Raw genomic sequence first — 16,525 nt, 5'->3', positions numbered from 1 at the left:
GATCAAGTGCTTGTGCAGTAGATGATGCAGTGCAGTAAATAACAGTGTCATCAGTATAAATACATTTTACATTACATACATTTGATCAGATTATTAGATTATCACAAAGATTGTTTATATAATTTGAAAACAACATGGGCCCCAGTACTGAGCCTTGAGGAACCCCCTTGGAAATGGGCAAAAAGGAAGAGGAGGAGCCAGCCATCTGAACATTTTGGGGTCTACCTGACAGATAATTTGCAAACCAGTCTACTGAATGCTTAGACAGGCAAATGCTCAGTAGTCTATTTACCAGAATGCAGGGATCAACTGTATCAAAAGCTTTTGATAGGCAGGAAATCTCAGGAGAAAAACAGGGATTGTTTCGGCCTTTGACTCTGAATTTGCATACAGGGGCATGCTTATCTATGATCCTAAAAGTAGTTCCAGGCCAATTCTACTTCATCTATAACAAATAAATTGTTCCAATTAAAATGAAACAGGTCATGTGAAAAGTCTTTTTCACAAAAATGCTTCATATCTCTTTTGAAAATAATCCGAGGCCCCTGTTTCGGGATTTTAGCATTCCTAACTGCTGCTATTGTACAATGATCACTCAGGTCATTAGGAAACACACCTATTATCTGAGAATTTGTGTGGAGCATTAATTAGTCAAAAACAAATCAAGTATAGAGGACTTTTCAGGGCAGCTGGGGTTTGGGCGAGTTGGGCTATCAATCAACTGGGTAAGATTAAAAGAGTCACAGACAGATTTAAAACTGTCGAAAATGGAGGACAGCCAATCCAAGTTAAAATCCCGGCTAAAAGTACCTCTCCAAATTTAATGCTCGATAGATGATAATTTAAAGAGCAAAGAGCCTCAGTACTTGCTGAGAGGGTGGTCTATAGCAACCTATGACAGTCATTGTTTGCCATAATGCGAGCTCCATCTTCAAGGCTAAAAGCTCTAGCTGCTTACTAATGGATACCGAATACACAATGTTACAAGGAAAACGATTTTTTATATAAATGGCAATGCCACCAACGCAGACACAACGGTAGACATTGTAGCCCTTGATTGCTATATCCTTATCTAAAATAGATTTATTACGCCATGTTTCTGAGATTATAAGAATATCAGTATCTGTTGAGTTTGTATAAAATCGAGTTTGGGGAGTAGACTTCAGGCATTAATATGAATAAAACCTTGTCCGGCTCTAGTTTTGAATTCTTCAGGAGTATTCAAATTATTAAGCACTGGACCAGGGTTAGGATGAACACTACCAGAGAGTATAAGAAGGAGGGCAACTATACATTTTCTTTTTGTATTGTATCATGACTTTTCTATAAAGACAGTGGTCTGGTCTAGAAGGAAGATAAAAAGAAAAACATTGAAACCAACCATGTAGACCAACCAAGTACCTTAAGATCAGCTAAATATAAGTTCTGTAGTCACCAATAGTCTGTGGATTCCAGCTGAGTTTGATGTCCAAAGGGCCAAAATCCCAGATGGTGCCCCAATATTTCTGTGAATGTGGGGAAAGCTCATCATGTTCACCATTTCTGTGGATCATCTTGCTGGTAATAGTCAGATAAAATTAGGACTAATTATAAAAGCACCATGCTGAGTCTTGGCTGCTAGCAGAACCAAGGAAAAACATAGAATGTTACTCCAGTTTATTGATGGAATCAATCCAGATTCTCCCCCTCAGATCTAGCCGTGGCGATGAATGATGTCACGGTGTAAACAGGAAGAGTTCTCCGGGGGACACCCTCCCACGGGGATGCCGGTGAATCTGCCCTGATGAGTGACCACTCTACTGGAGAAGTGGATTCCCCCAGGCAACCTCCCGCAAGCAAAGCGTCCAAAATTATACACCCACAAGCCTACCTAGGATTCACCCGCAGCTACAGGAAAGCTGTAGTGGCAGGAAAACTTTGTGGGCCAGCATTCTGGCCACGGCCACAAAGGAATACGCAGCCCTATCTCTGCGGCAACCTGGTAAACACATAAGATAATTTTAAATTCAAATAAGCTTTATTGGCATGAATGTATAACAACAGTATTGCCAGAGCTACATATAGATTACATAAGAACAATTAATTTCATACATTTCCATTAAGTTGTGTTTGTGTGTGTTAATAAAAAATAAATAATAATAATAAAAAGTATATAAATAAATGAAACGGTAACGTGTGTGTTATTATAATAATATTAAAAAAAATTATAAAATAAATAGATAAAACCGTAAATGTGTGTGTATTTTAATAGACACATTAATAAATAATTAATTAATAAAAAAAAAACTTACCAAACCAAAACAATTACTAAAATATGAAACAATCAAAATAATAATAAATTGAAAATTAGAGTTTCAATGGCCAATCAGAAGACAGTGGGCTTTGAGAGGGGGGGCCTTAAAGAGACAGCAGCGTCTACAGCTTGTTTCAGACAGAGGCTGAAATGAAGGCCTACATGAAGAACCAGTATAAAACAATTATTTTTTTGAACTCTGAATCATGCAAAGCTGCCCTACAGGAGCAACAGAACTACAATATATGACTGGAAAAGCAGAATAATAGGTCTGCTTTAAACCAATCAGGTGTTGCCACGACCTCTGTGAGCCAATCATCTCGTTGGTTAGTTGTCAGCTGTCAGATCGATGCAACCCACCTCCGGTTTTCATCACAACCAGTCTTCCCAATTGTTCCTTCTGGTGAGCTCATCAGAAGTCCCTCTCCGTGTGTCATCTATTCACCCCTTCACCACCACCACCACCACCAGCGTCTAGATTCCACTGGGTGGATATTTCTGCAACTGCCAAAGACTCTTTATTTTTTTTCAACATTCATATTTGTGCTCTATGTCAAAACATTTTTTTTCTTTAAATGTAGTCCCTCTTTATTTATTTATTGAAATTAATTTACTTCGGTTCTCTTTGTGTGTTCCAAACCTGGTCCGGTTAACGACTCGGTTATGCGATTCCCCCTTGGTACAATTCGTTCTGAACACAACAATCGTAGTCGCGCCAAAACAACCTCACAGAGACTCTTTAGAGGAAGTGGTCAGGGTCTGGTTGCAGGAGGTTCCTGGAGCAGTCCGGGAATGTGATCTGACCCGACTATAAGGCACACAGCCTTATAGCCTCAGGTTTGAGCCAGACAAGCTCCTGTGGCCAGGTAAGCTTTGCATGCTGGGATGCGGAGGGGCGAAATCAACAGATGAATTCAGAAAGAATGGTTTGATCTGGACTAGGGTTTTTATATTTTGGCACATAGGATCTTCTTTAGGACCTTCTTCCTGTGTTTAATGTCTCCTGCTCCAGACACATTCTCATCTGGCTTTTACTGATGAATTTTAGTTTGTTTGGATTTATTTACGTGTGAAAAGAACCTGAACAAAGATGAAAACACAAGTTTACCAACGCAACCACTGATTCAGACCAAAGAAAACCAACTATAAAGGTTGGTCTTTAGTTCAGTTTCATGTTTCTAACGTCTCGAAAGTTGGAGTCGTGTCAAAAGACAAATGTCCCATATGTAACCATCAACTAAAAGCAAGATGTCCTCTTAAAGAAAACACCTGGGAGTCCACCACCACTGGTAGGTTCATTTTTAACTAGTTACAATCTCTGGGTCCAGATATTAAATGAGCTACCTTGTGATCCTGATGGTCCGTCTTGTCCTGGAGGTCCTGGGGCTCCATCTGGTCCTTGGGGTCCGGGGTTTCCTTGGGGCCCCACGGAGCCATCTTCTCCCAGGGGGCCTGACTGACCCTGCTGACCCGGGAAACCGATACCCCCGTCCCCCTGTCCACAGAGACCAACATGAAAGTAGTAAACCACCATGGGATGAGGAAGAATGCCCACTGTGACGTCCATTTACATCCAGCAAAACAGGAAGTAGTGTGATGTTGTTATGCGCCACAGTAATTGTTAGTTAGTCGTAATAAATCATCAGTAGAAACAGTTTCAAGTCACAATTATGACTCTGAGAGGAAGTTAAAGACAGATTTAATGTACATGGTTTGTAGAGTTTAAGGAAATGCTGGTTTCCTTGAACTCTGACCTTGCCAGATTAAGCAATTTGGTGATTCAAATCAGATTGAGCGATTTAGTGTCAAATACGTGAGACCTAATTTTTTTGACAGTATTTATGTGCCCCAAACTTTACAAACTGAACTTCAATTCAGCCTCTGATGAATCTCTGAACTCAGTGGAAACTCCGGTTATTTCTCTTATAACCGCTCCTCTTTCTGCCTTTATGGCTCAGATTCATAAAGCTCTGCAATTCATGACCATTTTGAACTCGGGTTGAAACAATTTCGTCACTTTGCCAGGTCGTAAACTTCACCTCGTGTTCTGTCTGATAGCCTATACGATAGACACATGACAAAACATTAAACTGTATAAATGACTTGTGCAAATATTTATACCAAAAGTCCAATAGTACAGGTATCCACTCACCGGACACTTTATTAGGTACACCTGATCATTTGCTTGTTAAAACCAATGGCTAATCAGCCAATCACACGGCAGAAACATGGTCAAGACAACTTGCTGAAGGTCAAAGTGAGCATCAGAATGGGGAAGAAAGGAGATTTAAGTGACTTTGAATGTGGCATGTTTGTTGGTGCCAGACGGGCTAGTCTCGAGTGTTTCAGAAACTGCAGATCCACTGGGATTTTCACGCACAACCGTCTCTAGGGTTTACAGAGAATGGTCCAAGAAAGAGAAAATATCCAGTGAGCGGCAGCTGTGTGGACGGAAATGCCTTGTCGATGTCAGAGGAGAATGGGCAGACGTGGTTCCAGATGACAGAAAGCAACAGTAACTCAAATAACCCCTCGTTCCAACCAAGGTGTGCAGAACACCATCTCTGAGCGCACAACACGTCCAAGCAGCAGAAGACCACAATGGGTGCCACTCCAGTCAGCTAAGAACTGGAAAATGAGGCTACAATTCACACAGGCTCAACAAAACTGGACAACAGAAGAAGAAAAAACGTTTCTTGGTTGGATGAGTCTCGATTTCTGCTGCGACATTCAGATGGTAGGGTCAGAATTTTGGCGTAAACAACATGAAAGCATGGATCCATCCTGCCTCGTATCAACGGTCCAGGCTGCTGATGTAATAGTGTGGGGGATATTTTCTTTATTAGTACCAATTGAGCCAGTTCCAAATCTGCAGCAAATGCTTGTTGCTATCATGTCAGTATGTTTGCAACAACTCGTTTGCGACAAAGAATTAAGGCAGTTCTTTTCACGGTCCTGTCCTGAGGTGTTTTGTGTTATATTATTTTGGCCATGTGTTCTCTGTGTTTTGATTTTGGTTTCTCTGTGTCTGGGTTTTGGTTTCATGTCTTAGTGTTACTCCTGGTCTGTGTACGTCTGTGTTGGTTGTTATTTTTGCCAGATGTCTGCTCTACGTCTGTAGTCTGTCGGTATGATTAGGTTTTAGTCTGTTTCTTCTCTTGTGTCAGGTGTCTGTGCCTGTGTTCAGTTCTGTTCATGTTTGGATCTGTGCTGGCCTAGTTCTTGTCGTATTGTTATTATCTGGTGTTTGTTTCATGCTCGGTTTCTGTCTGCCTGTCTAGTGTTATGGTAATCTCTGCCTGATTAGTTGTTTATTGGTTTATGATCATTCTGTGTTTAGTGTCCATTACCTAGGTTATGTCTGTACCCCCAGTTATCCCTCTGCATGCCTGTCTCTCTCTCTGTTTTCCCCTGCTGTCTCTCTGCCTCATTAGTCCTGATCCTGGTCACCTGTGTTGCTCCCTCCCTGCTCGTTAGTCCCTGGGCCTTTCCAAAACTGCTTGCTACTCCCTCTCCCTACATACTTCCACTCCGTTTGCGCGTTCATGCGGAACCGGAGTGCCATCCATAACCAATGAGGGTGGAGTGGTAGTGGGTTGTTAAACCCTCTAATGCCGAGTCAGCACCGATGCTGGCTTGTTGAAGGTGTGTAACACGATGCACGATGGGGGACCTTTCTTTCAATTTGCGTTCCATGTGACTTCGCCGGTTAACAGGTAGGATTTTTTATTTCGAAACTACACTAACATTGTCACGTCACCATTCACAGGTTAACAACATAGCCTATATGATTTATACTGAAATTTGTGAATGTAACATTTTTCATATAGGCTAAGTTAAAGAGGTTCAAATATACAGGCTTTTCTTTACAATGAATATCAATCTTTTCATAAAAGAATATATTTATTTTTCATAAATATATAAAGTCATGTTCGACAGGAACACATTCACAAAATGAATGACAAATGCTTTCACTTTCGACACGTCCTCAACATCAGTCTTTAATCTAAATACCACTGTTGTTTATTTGATACACGTATTATAGCAGTGAGAGCAGCGGTAACGTCAGATCCTATTTATGCTGGGGAGAGAGGGGAGTTCGTCCGAAAGTTGACGATGTATTTAAACCCTACGCGGGTTAGGGAGCTCGATTAGGCCTGGAGGGTGACTCCGACCAGAGTTCACTCCATGTCGGAGTGGAAGTGACGAGGGTCTAGTTTCTGAAAGGCCCCCTGTGTGTGTATATATGTTTGCTGTGTCTTCAGTCCTTGTAGCTTGTAGAAGCTCTGTCTCATGTAGTGTGTAGCTTGTAATGCTTTGTCCTGTGATGTCCTCCGTCTGCCCGTCTTCCCCCTCCAGTTCTTGGTTTTCCAGTTGGATTATTTGTTCGTTGGGATGGTTTATTTACTTTGAATCGCTCGCCTTTTTTTAAATTAAATCTTCGAACTTCACCTGCTGAATCGGTGTCCTGCATTTGGGTCCACACTAAAGATTGTATGTTGTATGCACATATCTCGTATGTATAACAAGTTGGGAAAAACCTTTTCAGCGTTTCTTATCAGATTATACTGCTGATTCTATATATACAGTTTTTATGTCCTGGTGACCAGGACAAGTCTTTGACCTAGAGTCCAAGTCAGGTCTCATGGTTATAATAAATGTTGTATCAGCTGCTGCGTTCAATCCAGGCTGCTTATAAAATGGCGTAGCTGTAAGAAATACTGTAACTGTAACCTGTTTTTCAATGTAATGTAATGTGCAATGCAATTAATGACAGCAATAATTAACTACTGTAAGTCAACACACCCCGCAGACTCTCAAACTCAGGGCAACGTTAAGTAAATAAAACTGTAACGTTAACAACAATAAACCTGTAACCTGTTTGCAGCCAACGTTAAAAATTAACGTGATGGCAGCCATCGACCACCAAGTTTGGCAGGTAAACAAACGCTCATTCATCTTTTCATAATGAACGACAGTCGGAGTTAACCTCCTGTAGGTCATTGCTAAAGCAAGAAGCAAGCTAACGTTAGATGGCCACTGCTGAGCTAAACATGTTCTCTAACCTCAGGTTACTAACCTATTTGTGTTCAGCGCTTCTTTGTTTGGGTCTTGTTGTATGAAGTGTTAAAGTCAAAGTTTATGATGAACGGCGCAGCAGCTGTTTGTTGTCCTCTCTCACGTGCGGCCACACGCAGCTGATGCTACGTGTTACGTATGCAGGTTACAGGTAACGCAGGGAGGGAATAACAGCACGCTCATCAGACGCTTCCTAAAAATAATCATTGTTGAGTCCCGCACCTCAAGTCCGAGTCGAGTCTGAAGTATTTTGAGGACGAGTCTCAAGTCACCGTGTGTGCGACTCTCAAACTCGAGTCCCCGTCTCTGTCTACATGCATGTGTGGATGCACATATGTGAGCATCTGTACACAGAAACATGAACCTAATCTCTGTGTGTCTTAACTTCTACTTTCTTTATGATGGGGATTTCCTGTCTGTATGAGTTAACGTTACCTTGGGGCCCGGCATCCCTGGAGGGCCTGATGGCCCCGCCCGTCCCTTGATCCCAAAACTTGGTAAACCTGGAGCTCCTGGAACGCCCTTGAATCCTGAGCCAAAAAAACAACGCAGAAGATTACATCTTCAGTTCATTTATTAAAGCCTCAGCTGACTGTTTTTAACACCGTTCATAATCCTGACCTTTGACCCCTGGAAAGCCTGGAGGCCCCTGGACTGAAAATCCTACATCTCCTTGTTCTCCCTTTGGACCAACAGATCCAGGAACACCTGGAGCTCCTGTCACACCTGAGAACAGCAGAGACGAGGCGAGTCAGCAGGTCAACAGCTCTGTGTTTGTCTTGGTGATTTTGTGGAAGAAGTGTGAAAAGCAGTGAGATGACACCGGGTTTAGTGGTGCATATTAGAGTAATGAATAAATTAGCACAAACCAGGGGCCTGTACCACGAAGCAGGATCTGAGCTTACCCAGGTAACTTCGGGGTTAACCCTGCTGGGTTTTCAGCACCACTTACCGGGGTAGATCTCCATGGTAACTGATGCTGAACGGCTAACCTGCTCCGGAGCAGTTTATGTTCCAGACAAGAGAACAACTCTATGAAAACGCCGCCTACTGACTAATCAGCTCTCTGGGAAATGACATCAGCGTCTGTAGGAGATCCCACAGACTGTTTTATAGGCTGCTTTTATGTTTGCTGCGGTGATGTGGAGAAACTCTTGTAGGCTAAAGCGACATCATCGTACAGAGACTGATTATTGTTACCTACAGGTTTTTACAGTAAACCTACTAACTGCTTTGAAATGTGTTTAATATTTTTTATTTGCTCCCAGTCCGTTTCACACAGCCTGTCGCAGCCGTTAAAATAAACGGGTTTCATTTTTCTTATGTGAGGCTGAATATTATGAGCAGTTTGGTAGGGATACTGAAATGCAAACTTTTAATATGAACGTAGGCTGTTTATTTTAGGTTAGGAGCTTTCTTATAGGCCTACCACAGAGACTGTAGTCATGTTCCGCCCCACCTTCTGCGATGTGGCTGCAGGTAATGAGGAGAGTTTCCAGCAGCCTAAATGTTGAGATTCAGTCTTTCAGACACTATCTGAGCTCATTTTATGGCATGAATGGATTTTTTGTTTCGTTTATTTATGAAGTTAATTTAGAACAATGGTGGGAACACTTTGAGTGTGTGGAAACGCAGGCCTATGTAGTATTTCTGTAGTGTTACAGTTTGCTTGTTCGTAAAATATGACGCTCTGCTGCCAACTCCGGCTCTTTTATGTGAACACGCTCCCGGCTGGATTGGGAAACCCTGGGTTGAGTCACCGAGTTGAGGACCATCTTTGTGGTAGCGCTTATCCCGACCCCGATTGTTAGGGTTAGTGAAGCCAGATAACTGGATGACATCCTGGGTATGTTGAAATCGCTTCTCACCATCAGATCCGGTGTTTCCAGATAAACCTTTCTCCCCCTTCTGTCCTGGATCTCCTGGAAAGGTTCTGATTTCACCTGGAGAACCTTTTTCCCCTGAATGAACAAACAAACAGAGTGGTAGTTAGTCTGTGTTCGGGCTCCGTATTTATCAAGGATCGCCAACCAATCAAATCCAATCCAAGTCAAAATGAGTCATCATCGGTCAAAGTTACATAATATGACGGCTGAAGCTGTTGGTTTCGTCTCAGCTGCACTGACATCAGTTTCTGCAGAGACAACATGAGTTCTCTGCATCCACCATAAAGTCCAGACACTCACCTTGTTTTCCAGGATCTCCTGGCTGTCCCACGACTCCCACATTGCCTTGAGGTCCTGGAGGTCCTGGAGCCCCAATTCCAGGAGGTCCTGAAGGTCCCGTCTGTCCTAATAGTCCTCTGGGACCAGTCTCCCCGATCGGGCCCATGTTACCTTTTGGCGCGAGAGGCCCCTAAGAGCAGGATTTAACACAAACAACAAACCATCATGAAACTGGCGTCATCCCTCCTGTTCATAGTGGACAGTAAAACAACAAAATCTAAACAAGTCCTTGTTCTGTGAAGATAAAGTCAGACTGGATGATGTATGTGATACTCACAGGGTTTCCTTTCTGTCCCACAACACCTTTTGGTCCTGTAACTCCTTGACGTCCATCTTTCCCCTCAAAACCTGGTGGTCCTGGCAGTCCCTGGTCCCCTGCCTCACCCTTCTGCCCCACTCTCTGCATGACCCCTGGGTCACCAACAGGTCCTGGAGTCCCCGGGAGGCCGGGGATACCATAGGGGCCCTGCAGAAAGGGTAACAGACGTGAGGTATACAACCTTGTGTTGTATAATGACAAATAAACAACCTTGTACTTATACCTGGTATGTCTATAAGTAACGATCTAACTACCCAGTCAGAAAGCTTTCTACCAGAGTCATTGGTTAGTCAGATTCAGCTCAACATGAGGACAAAATTCATGTGAAATAAAACAGTTTCAACCTTTTTATGCTGCAACAGCTACAAATTCTTTCCACTCACTGAATCATTTTTCACAAATTCAGCAACAATAAATATTTCATCTGCTCTGAAAATGGGCTCTACATCCAGCAGACGGTGAAACAATTCCTGAACATTGATTCACAAAGTGATGCCATAATTTTTTGTCTCATTTCTGGACTGCAAACTGTAAGAGGGATTGTATTTTGTGAAAACTAAAGTGAAGGTACAGCCAAAGCCACAGTAGATCAAGTAGAACCACACAACTCCGTTTTAGTTTACAAACGGAGAATTAAAACGAATACGATCTCCGTCCACGGCAGTGTTTAAGCTGCCTATCAGAGTTGATCTCCATCTAAATTAAAACAGCAGGTGTGTGCCGGTGTAAACATGAAGCAGATGGTCTGTTCCGTAGATACAGATACAGAAATAATAAATACAGACAAAGAATCAGACCCGGTTTTTTCTATCTTGCATGGACCAATAACGAGCTGGGACTGTTACTGAATGTAACACGGGAGTTTGGAGGCGGAAATCAGACAGCAATGTAAACGGCGACATGCACAGCACCAGTGTAGGCAGATATGTGTTATTTACACAGTACAGAATATTTTAATAAAAATACCAAATCAAAAACTCTGTCGGCAGCATCATGTTTCTGCTTTGCGTGACTTATAAGACCCAATCAGGGAGCCGAGCGTCTGCGTCATCGTTTCTAAAGTCCTCCGGAGTTTTGAAACGCAAAACGTCTGGAGTTTTTTCACTGAGGCAGAGTTAGATCCCTGCTGAGTCGGGTTGTCTGGTGGAAGAGACTGATAGAGCTGCTTATCATCAGCACAACAGTGGCAAGAAAAACCATATGAGTGGATAATCAGACCAAGGGAGGTGATGCATGTTGAGAAGAGCGGGGTTCTTCTCCTTTCCACGCCACTTACAATGACCGGTCTTTGAGGTAGAGCTCAAAGCAGAGTAGGATAGGTGTCTTGTCCTTTGGAGTGCAGAGAAATTAGCTTCATACAGTTTCAGTGGTTGAAGCATTCCCCAATATTAATAGTATTAATGTGCAGCGAAAGCTGGAGATACCAGAGGAGGAGAGGAATCTAGAGTTCGCCTCTGCGATAGAAGAGTTTATGGAAGTAATCGGTGAGCTCACCTGTGGACCAGCTGGTCCTCCAAAACCTTTGACCCCTTTATGACCTTTGGGTCCTGAAACACCGACTGAACCTGGACACAGAATGACATCACAAACACAGACAGGTGAATTTTACCTGCTTATCATCTTTTCACTGAATCTGACTCTGGATCAGATCCTGCTGTCTGCTGGTCTGGTCACTGTGAACAGGTTGAGGTTCAATTCACATTCACATTAATTACAGTTAAATCCTAAAGTCCTTTCAACACAGCGTAGTCAACATTTTAATTCCTGGCTATCTTCATATTGTGTCTTCTCTTTTAGAAAACTTTTAGGCAATAAAATAACAAAAAAAAAAACAACTTTTATGTTATTGTTTAATAGACATCAGTTGTGGTTCTTACCTGTCACCCCTTGTTCACCTGTCTCTCCTGGTTTACCTGGAGGTCCGGGGGAGCTGGAAACAATTTGGCAGCGGAAGCACATCTCCCCCTTATCACCTGACAAACACCAATCAATTAATTATGCAAAACACGGCATTGTACTTTTTCTTATTAAACTATATACAGTCATCTATATATATGGACTGTATGTTTCAGATTGGAATCAGATCAGAGGGTTTGTACAAGAAACAACAGTCGTCGCATAATATCTCATCTCTTAAGTTGATCTGTGAGTGATAATCTACACCGATCAGCCATAACATTATGACCGACTCCTGGTCATCATGTGGGTCTCCCTTTTGCAGCCAAAGCAGCTCTGACCTGTCGGGGCCTGGACTCCGCTGTGTCTGCTCTGTGTGTTCTGACACCTTTCTATCAAAACCAGCATCAACTTCTTCAGCAGTTTGACCTGCAGTAGCTCGTCTGGTGGATCGAACCACACGGGCCGGCCTTCGCTCCCCACGTGCATCAATGAGCCTTGGCTGCTGGTCCACTGCTTTTCCTTCCTTGGACCAATTCTGACAGGTACTGACTAACAGACCGGTTTGGAAATGCCATCACAGTTTGGTCAACTCAGAGAACACGATGTTCACCTGCTGCCTGACATATCCCACTCACTGACAGGTGCCATGGTAACCAGATGATCAGTGCTGTTCACTTCACATGTCAGCGGTCATAATGGTATGGCTGATCGGTGTATATCAGTGGTTCCCAACTTGTGGTTTGCAGACCACTTCTGGACTGTGGGTCGGATCTAACCAGGTTGTAAATATAAAAAAACAAGATTTTTTTAATTCAACAAAGCTCTTATTTTGGCCTATTAGTAGTCCTAACTGCTTTTCATTGGTTTAATATTTTCAGTACTGGTTTTAAGCTCCAGTTGCCATCTCTTGCTGCAATTAATCTAATTTTACAGACTTTTAAGTCCCAGTTGCACTTTTTATTATTAGTTTTGTATTTTCACTCTAAGTGTAGCTCGGTGGTTGGGTCTGTCTCCTCAGTAGAAAGGTCCTGGTTTGAATCCAATGACATCCAGAATAGGTGGTCTGTATCTGTACTGGGATCTGAAAAGATCCCAGGAACAGTTGGACCACTCGAACAGTTTTAAACCAGCGATTTAGATTATTTTGACATGAGTGTAAATATGGTAAAAAGTGTTGATTGTTTTAGATTCTGTTCTTTTAAATGTGTGAATTTCAGAAGAAATTATGTTGTTTCTTTCTTAAATATCATCTTCCAAACCTCCTGTTTTAACCCAGAGCTCGGGTCCAGGTCAGACTACAGAAAAATTACATCACTGGACTCGTTCATATTATATCATCATGTCATGTAACATCATCACTCCCCCTTACTCTCACCCACTCACCGGTCTCCCCGCCATCCCCTCTGGTTCCAGGAAACCCCGTCAGTCCTTTTGAACCTTTAGTTCCAGTAACACCAATGTCTCCCGGCAGGAAATCTGACACAGAAAACAAATCAGAGAGACTTCAGTCTTTGTGCTCAGCTACCTTTACCAAGTGATGGACCAAACTGACATCACCTCACTTGACTCTTTACTGAAAGAGTCTAAACATAATTATAAAAAGCTGAATAATGCTTGTGTTAGATACTGTTGTCTGATAGGTTAAACATTTCCTGTTGCAAATGAATTGCATATAAACGTAATTTCCACAAAGAAATGTTGGACTATTTCTTTTCAACAAGGTTTATTAGAAATATCAGTGGCTCCAGGATGCTTCCCTGAGGAACTCCACAACTTATTACAGACAGAGAACAAGACGGTTGAAATGTTTCTTTAGAGAAGCTCCCTGTCTGTAGTACTGTGAATTCTTTACGTTGCTGCTTTGACACTTCACGTATCTATATGTCTAGTTGCTGTTGTATATTTTGTATTTCCTGATTTCACCGCAGAGGAAATGTTTTACAGATGATTGTTTGATTTACAGGCATCACTTTCTACATATTTATGATGACGTTAAAATATTTCATTAACACTTCTGTCAAGTCATCTCTAAATCACAGATTTGTCTTAAGGTTGTTTTATAATCTGTACAACTTTTGCTTTTGATTCAGATAAAGACAGGCAGAGTGTGAAGTGGTTTGGGATGAAGACGGTGGCTATGACCATAAACACATCACCTGGTATTCCTGGTTCTCCTGGTTCTCCTTCAACTCCACGACCTCCTGGGACTCCAGTCTGTCCAGGGGACCCAGTGACAACGGGCCCCGGGTCTCCTGGTTCTCCTCTGGGTCCAGACGAGCCGGGTGGCCCCTGGGGGCCTGGTGGACCATCTGCAGCGGCACCTGAAGGGGAACAGTGCAGTCTTCATTTAGAGTCTTATTACAGAGGAATCAGTGTGAGTCCTGACATCTGCAGAGAAACCGGTTCAGGGTCACCTATTAAACTACAATACTTATTTTATTATTATTATTAGGGGTCCAAGCCCGAGAGGGGCTGGGAACCGTTCCCAGTACCAGCGGAGCTGGGAACCCTATTTTTATCGCACTGGTTTTTATTTTTATTATTCTATGCGTCATCCTGCAGCCTAGACGGTGAGTGCTACAGACGCAACACTCATAGGGTAGGTACAGACCCATGAGAGGACCTCAGGCACAAAAATTTGCACACTTCAACCTCTAGGGGGCTCTATAAGCAAGGTCAACTCGTTTGGGTTCGGAACTCCTGAATACCAAAGCCCATATCAAAAACCTTATATCCACGCGTTCAAGGAATCATGCTAAATGTCCTTGTATAGGCCACGCCCATTTCCGCCTAAACTTAATTATAATAATGTCCTGGAGAAATGCTGTTAAATACTGTAAAAGAAATTACAGTATATTACTGGATATATTTTACAGGTTTTTATTACAGCAATTTATTGTTGTTTTTACAATAAAAGAGCAATTATTTGTAATCTAATTTACAGCACAGCAATTTTAAACACAGATTTGAAATTTTGAGTTTTGGGTGCGTTCGGGGCCAAATTAACCCACTCAGAGGTCCCGTGTCAAAAACGTTCTATGACCCATATTAAACCTCCCACAGACAACCAATGTCATCCAGAAACCAACCAGTATTTCTACAAAAACAAATCACATGAGTTAAATGTAGAGTTAAAATAAAAACTACCTAGATTTGGCCCCTGTGATGTAATTTAACATTATAAAGAATATAACTATATGACAATAAATCCAATAAATCCTGCTGAACAATATAGTTTCCAAGTTCTGTGATGTAAATATTGTTATTGATTATTCAGTGTGATCTGATCATTAACCCATCAGCAGCAGTAAGTGGAGGTTGAGGGTACCTGGCACGCCCCGAAATCCAGGAAAACCAATGAGTCCTGAAAGAAAGCAGAGAAGAAGGAGAACATAGAAGAAGAAGAGCTTTATTTTACGATTACACGAAGTATGAGTCGAACGTTTACATGGCCAGATTCCTAAAGAGTAGCTCATCCTAAATATATATTTCCTTTGTTTATTCTGGAACATTTTCTGAGAAATCTTTACGATCTTTGTAAGAATTTATTTTCTTCATTCTGTTTCTGGACTGTTGAGAAGAAAAAAGATAAATGAACGACTTATGTCATAAATAAGACGTATTTGAAACTCAGCAAAAAAAAACTTGATACCTTTATTTTGACTCTTTTACTTCAGAAGCAATTATTTTATAAATACAATGACAACCTTAAACATCTTTATGTTTCATGTTGGGGCCACATCCTGTGTATACAGCTGATCTGTTATTTCAGCTTTACATTTAAAGTTGAAGTCCAAGAACCTGAACATACTGTCCTGAGTCAAAAACATTCACAACATGACAAAACAGCTTCCCACGTCAACAGTAAGTCGACTTGGCGATCCACATCCGACCACGTAGAGTTTGAAACAGTAAAAATGTAAAGCATTGTAACTTTAACAGTCTGAACCTTCACAGTATTTAACCCTTTATGTTGGTCTTTATACTACCTTGTTCTCCAGGGTCTCCTGGGGGTCCGCGGGGCCCGGGGACCCCGAGCTGGCCCTTCAGGAATCTGTGATTCCAGACCATCTAATAAAATCAGAATCAGATTTATTCGCCATGTATGTGTACAAATACAAGGAATTTGACTTTGGATTGTACGTTGTTCACGATGTGCTTACTCATGGAAAAATACTACAATAACACAAGAGAACACAAATATACACACTATTGACAGAAACAAAAACAATATAGACAGATTGAGAAATAGTGCAGTGCAAAGGGTTCAATTATTATTATCATTATTATGTACATGTTGGTGTTGGATGTGACATACAGGTACGCATGTACACAGTGCGATGGAGCAGAGTGCAAAGGATGCAGCAATAAAAAAGGAAGTATTTTGTGCAAGTGTTATGAACTTGAGGTCGGTGCACAGGAATGTTTCCTGACACTGTGAGTCTGTTCAAAGACTGGCTGTTTGCTGCTTGTTCTCAAGAGGCAGGAAGTATACAATTAGCCCCGCCCCCATGCGTTGGCCCCGCCTTCCTCTTTTTGGCACATGATACCTGTCTGAAGCGCAGGGAGGTCCCTGACCTGTATCAGAACATTTTCAGTGTGTGAACACTCAGACTACCCGTATTCAGCCCTGTGGCCTGTACTACGAAGCGAAGTAACCGGCTTATCCAGGTAACTTCCAGATTAACCCGCACTACGAAAGGTGGACAG

At 42.1% G+C, this 16,525-nt stretch overlaps 1 protein-coding gene across 1 annotated transcript in view; it reads right to left on the bottom strand.

The window, feature by feature from the left end:
• col4a3 (collagen, type IV, alpha 3) overlaps positions 1-16,525 on the bottom strand; it is a 71,303-nt gene that overhangs the window by 26,330 nt on the left and 28,448 nt on the right. Inside the window, exons 19-30 of the mRNA XM_038693846.1 lie at positions 15,805-15,886; positions 15,144-15,179; positions 13,972-14,136; positions 13,199-13,291; positions 11,794-11,889; positions 11,411-11,481; positions 9,875-10,063; positions 9,559-9,727; positions 9,241-9,333; positions 7,994-8,098; positions 7,808-7,902; positions 3,638-3,788 (exon numbers count right to left, since the gene is read on the bottom strand). Of these exons, the coding sequence (XP_038549774.1) occupies positions 3,638-3,788; positions 7,808-7,902; positions 7,994-8,098; positions 9,241-9,333; positions 9,559-9,727; positions 9,875-10,063; positions 11,411-11,481; positions 11,794-11,889; positions 13,199-13,291; positions 13,972-14,136; positions 15,144-15,179; positions 15,805-15,886 (1,345 nt within the window). The remainder of the gene's footprint in view (positions 1-3,637; positions 3,789-7,807; positions 7,903-7,993; positions 8,099-9,240; positions 9,334-9,558; positions 9,728-9,874; positions 10,064-11,410; positions 11,482-11,793; positions 11,890-13,198; positions 13,292-13,971; positions 14,137-15,143; positions 15,180-15,804; positions 15,887-16,525) is intronic.

The sequence above is a fragment of the Micropterus salmoides genome, unplaced genomic scaffold (genome assembly GCF_014851395.1).
Source record: "Micropterus salmoides isolate LMB-PRFRI ecotype aquatic unplaced genomic scaffold, ASM1485139v1 Ms_hic_scaffold_3, whole genome shotgun sequence".
NCBI classification, from domain to species: domain Eukaryota; kingdom Metazoa; phylum Chordata; class Actinopteri; order Centrarchiformes; family Centrarchidae; genus Micropterus; species Micropterus salmoides.
Note: the sequence above shows the minus strand (reverse complement) of the source record. Positions and strands in the feature narration are given on the sequence as shown.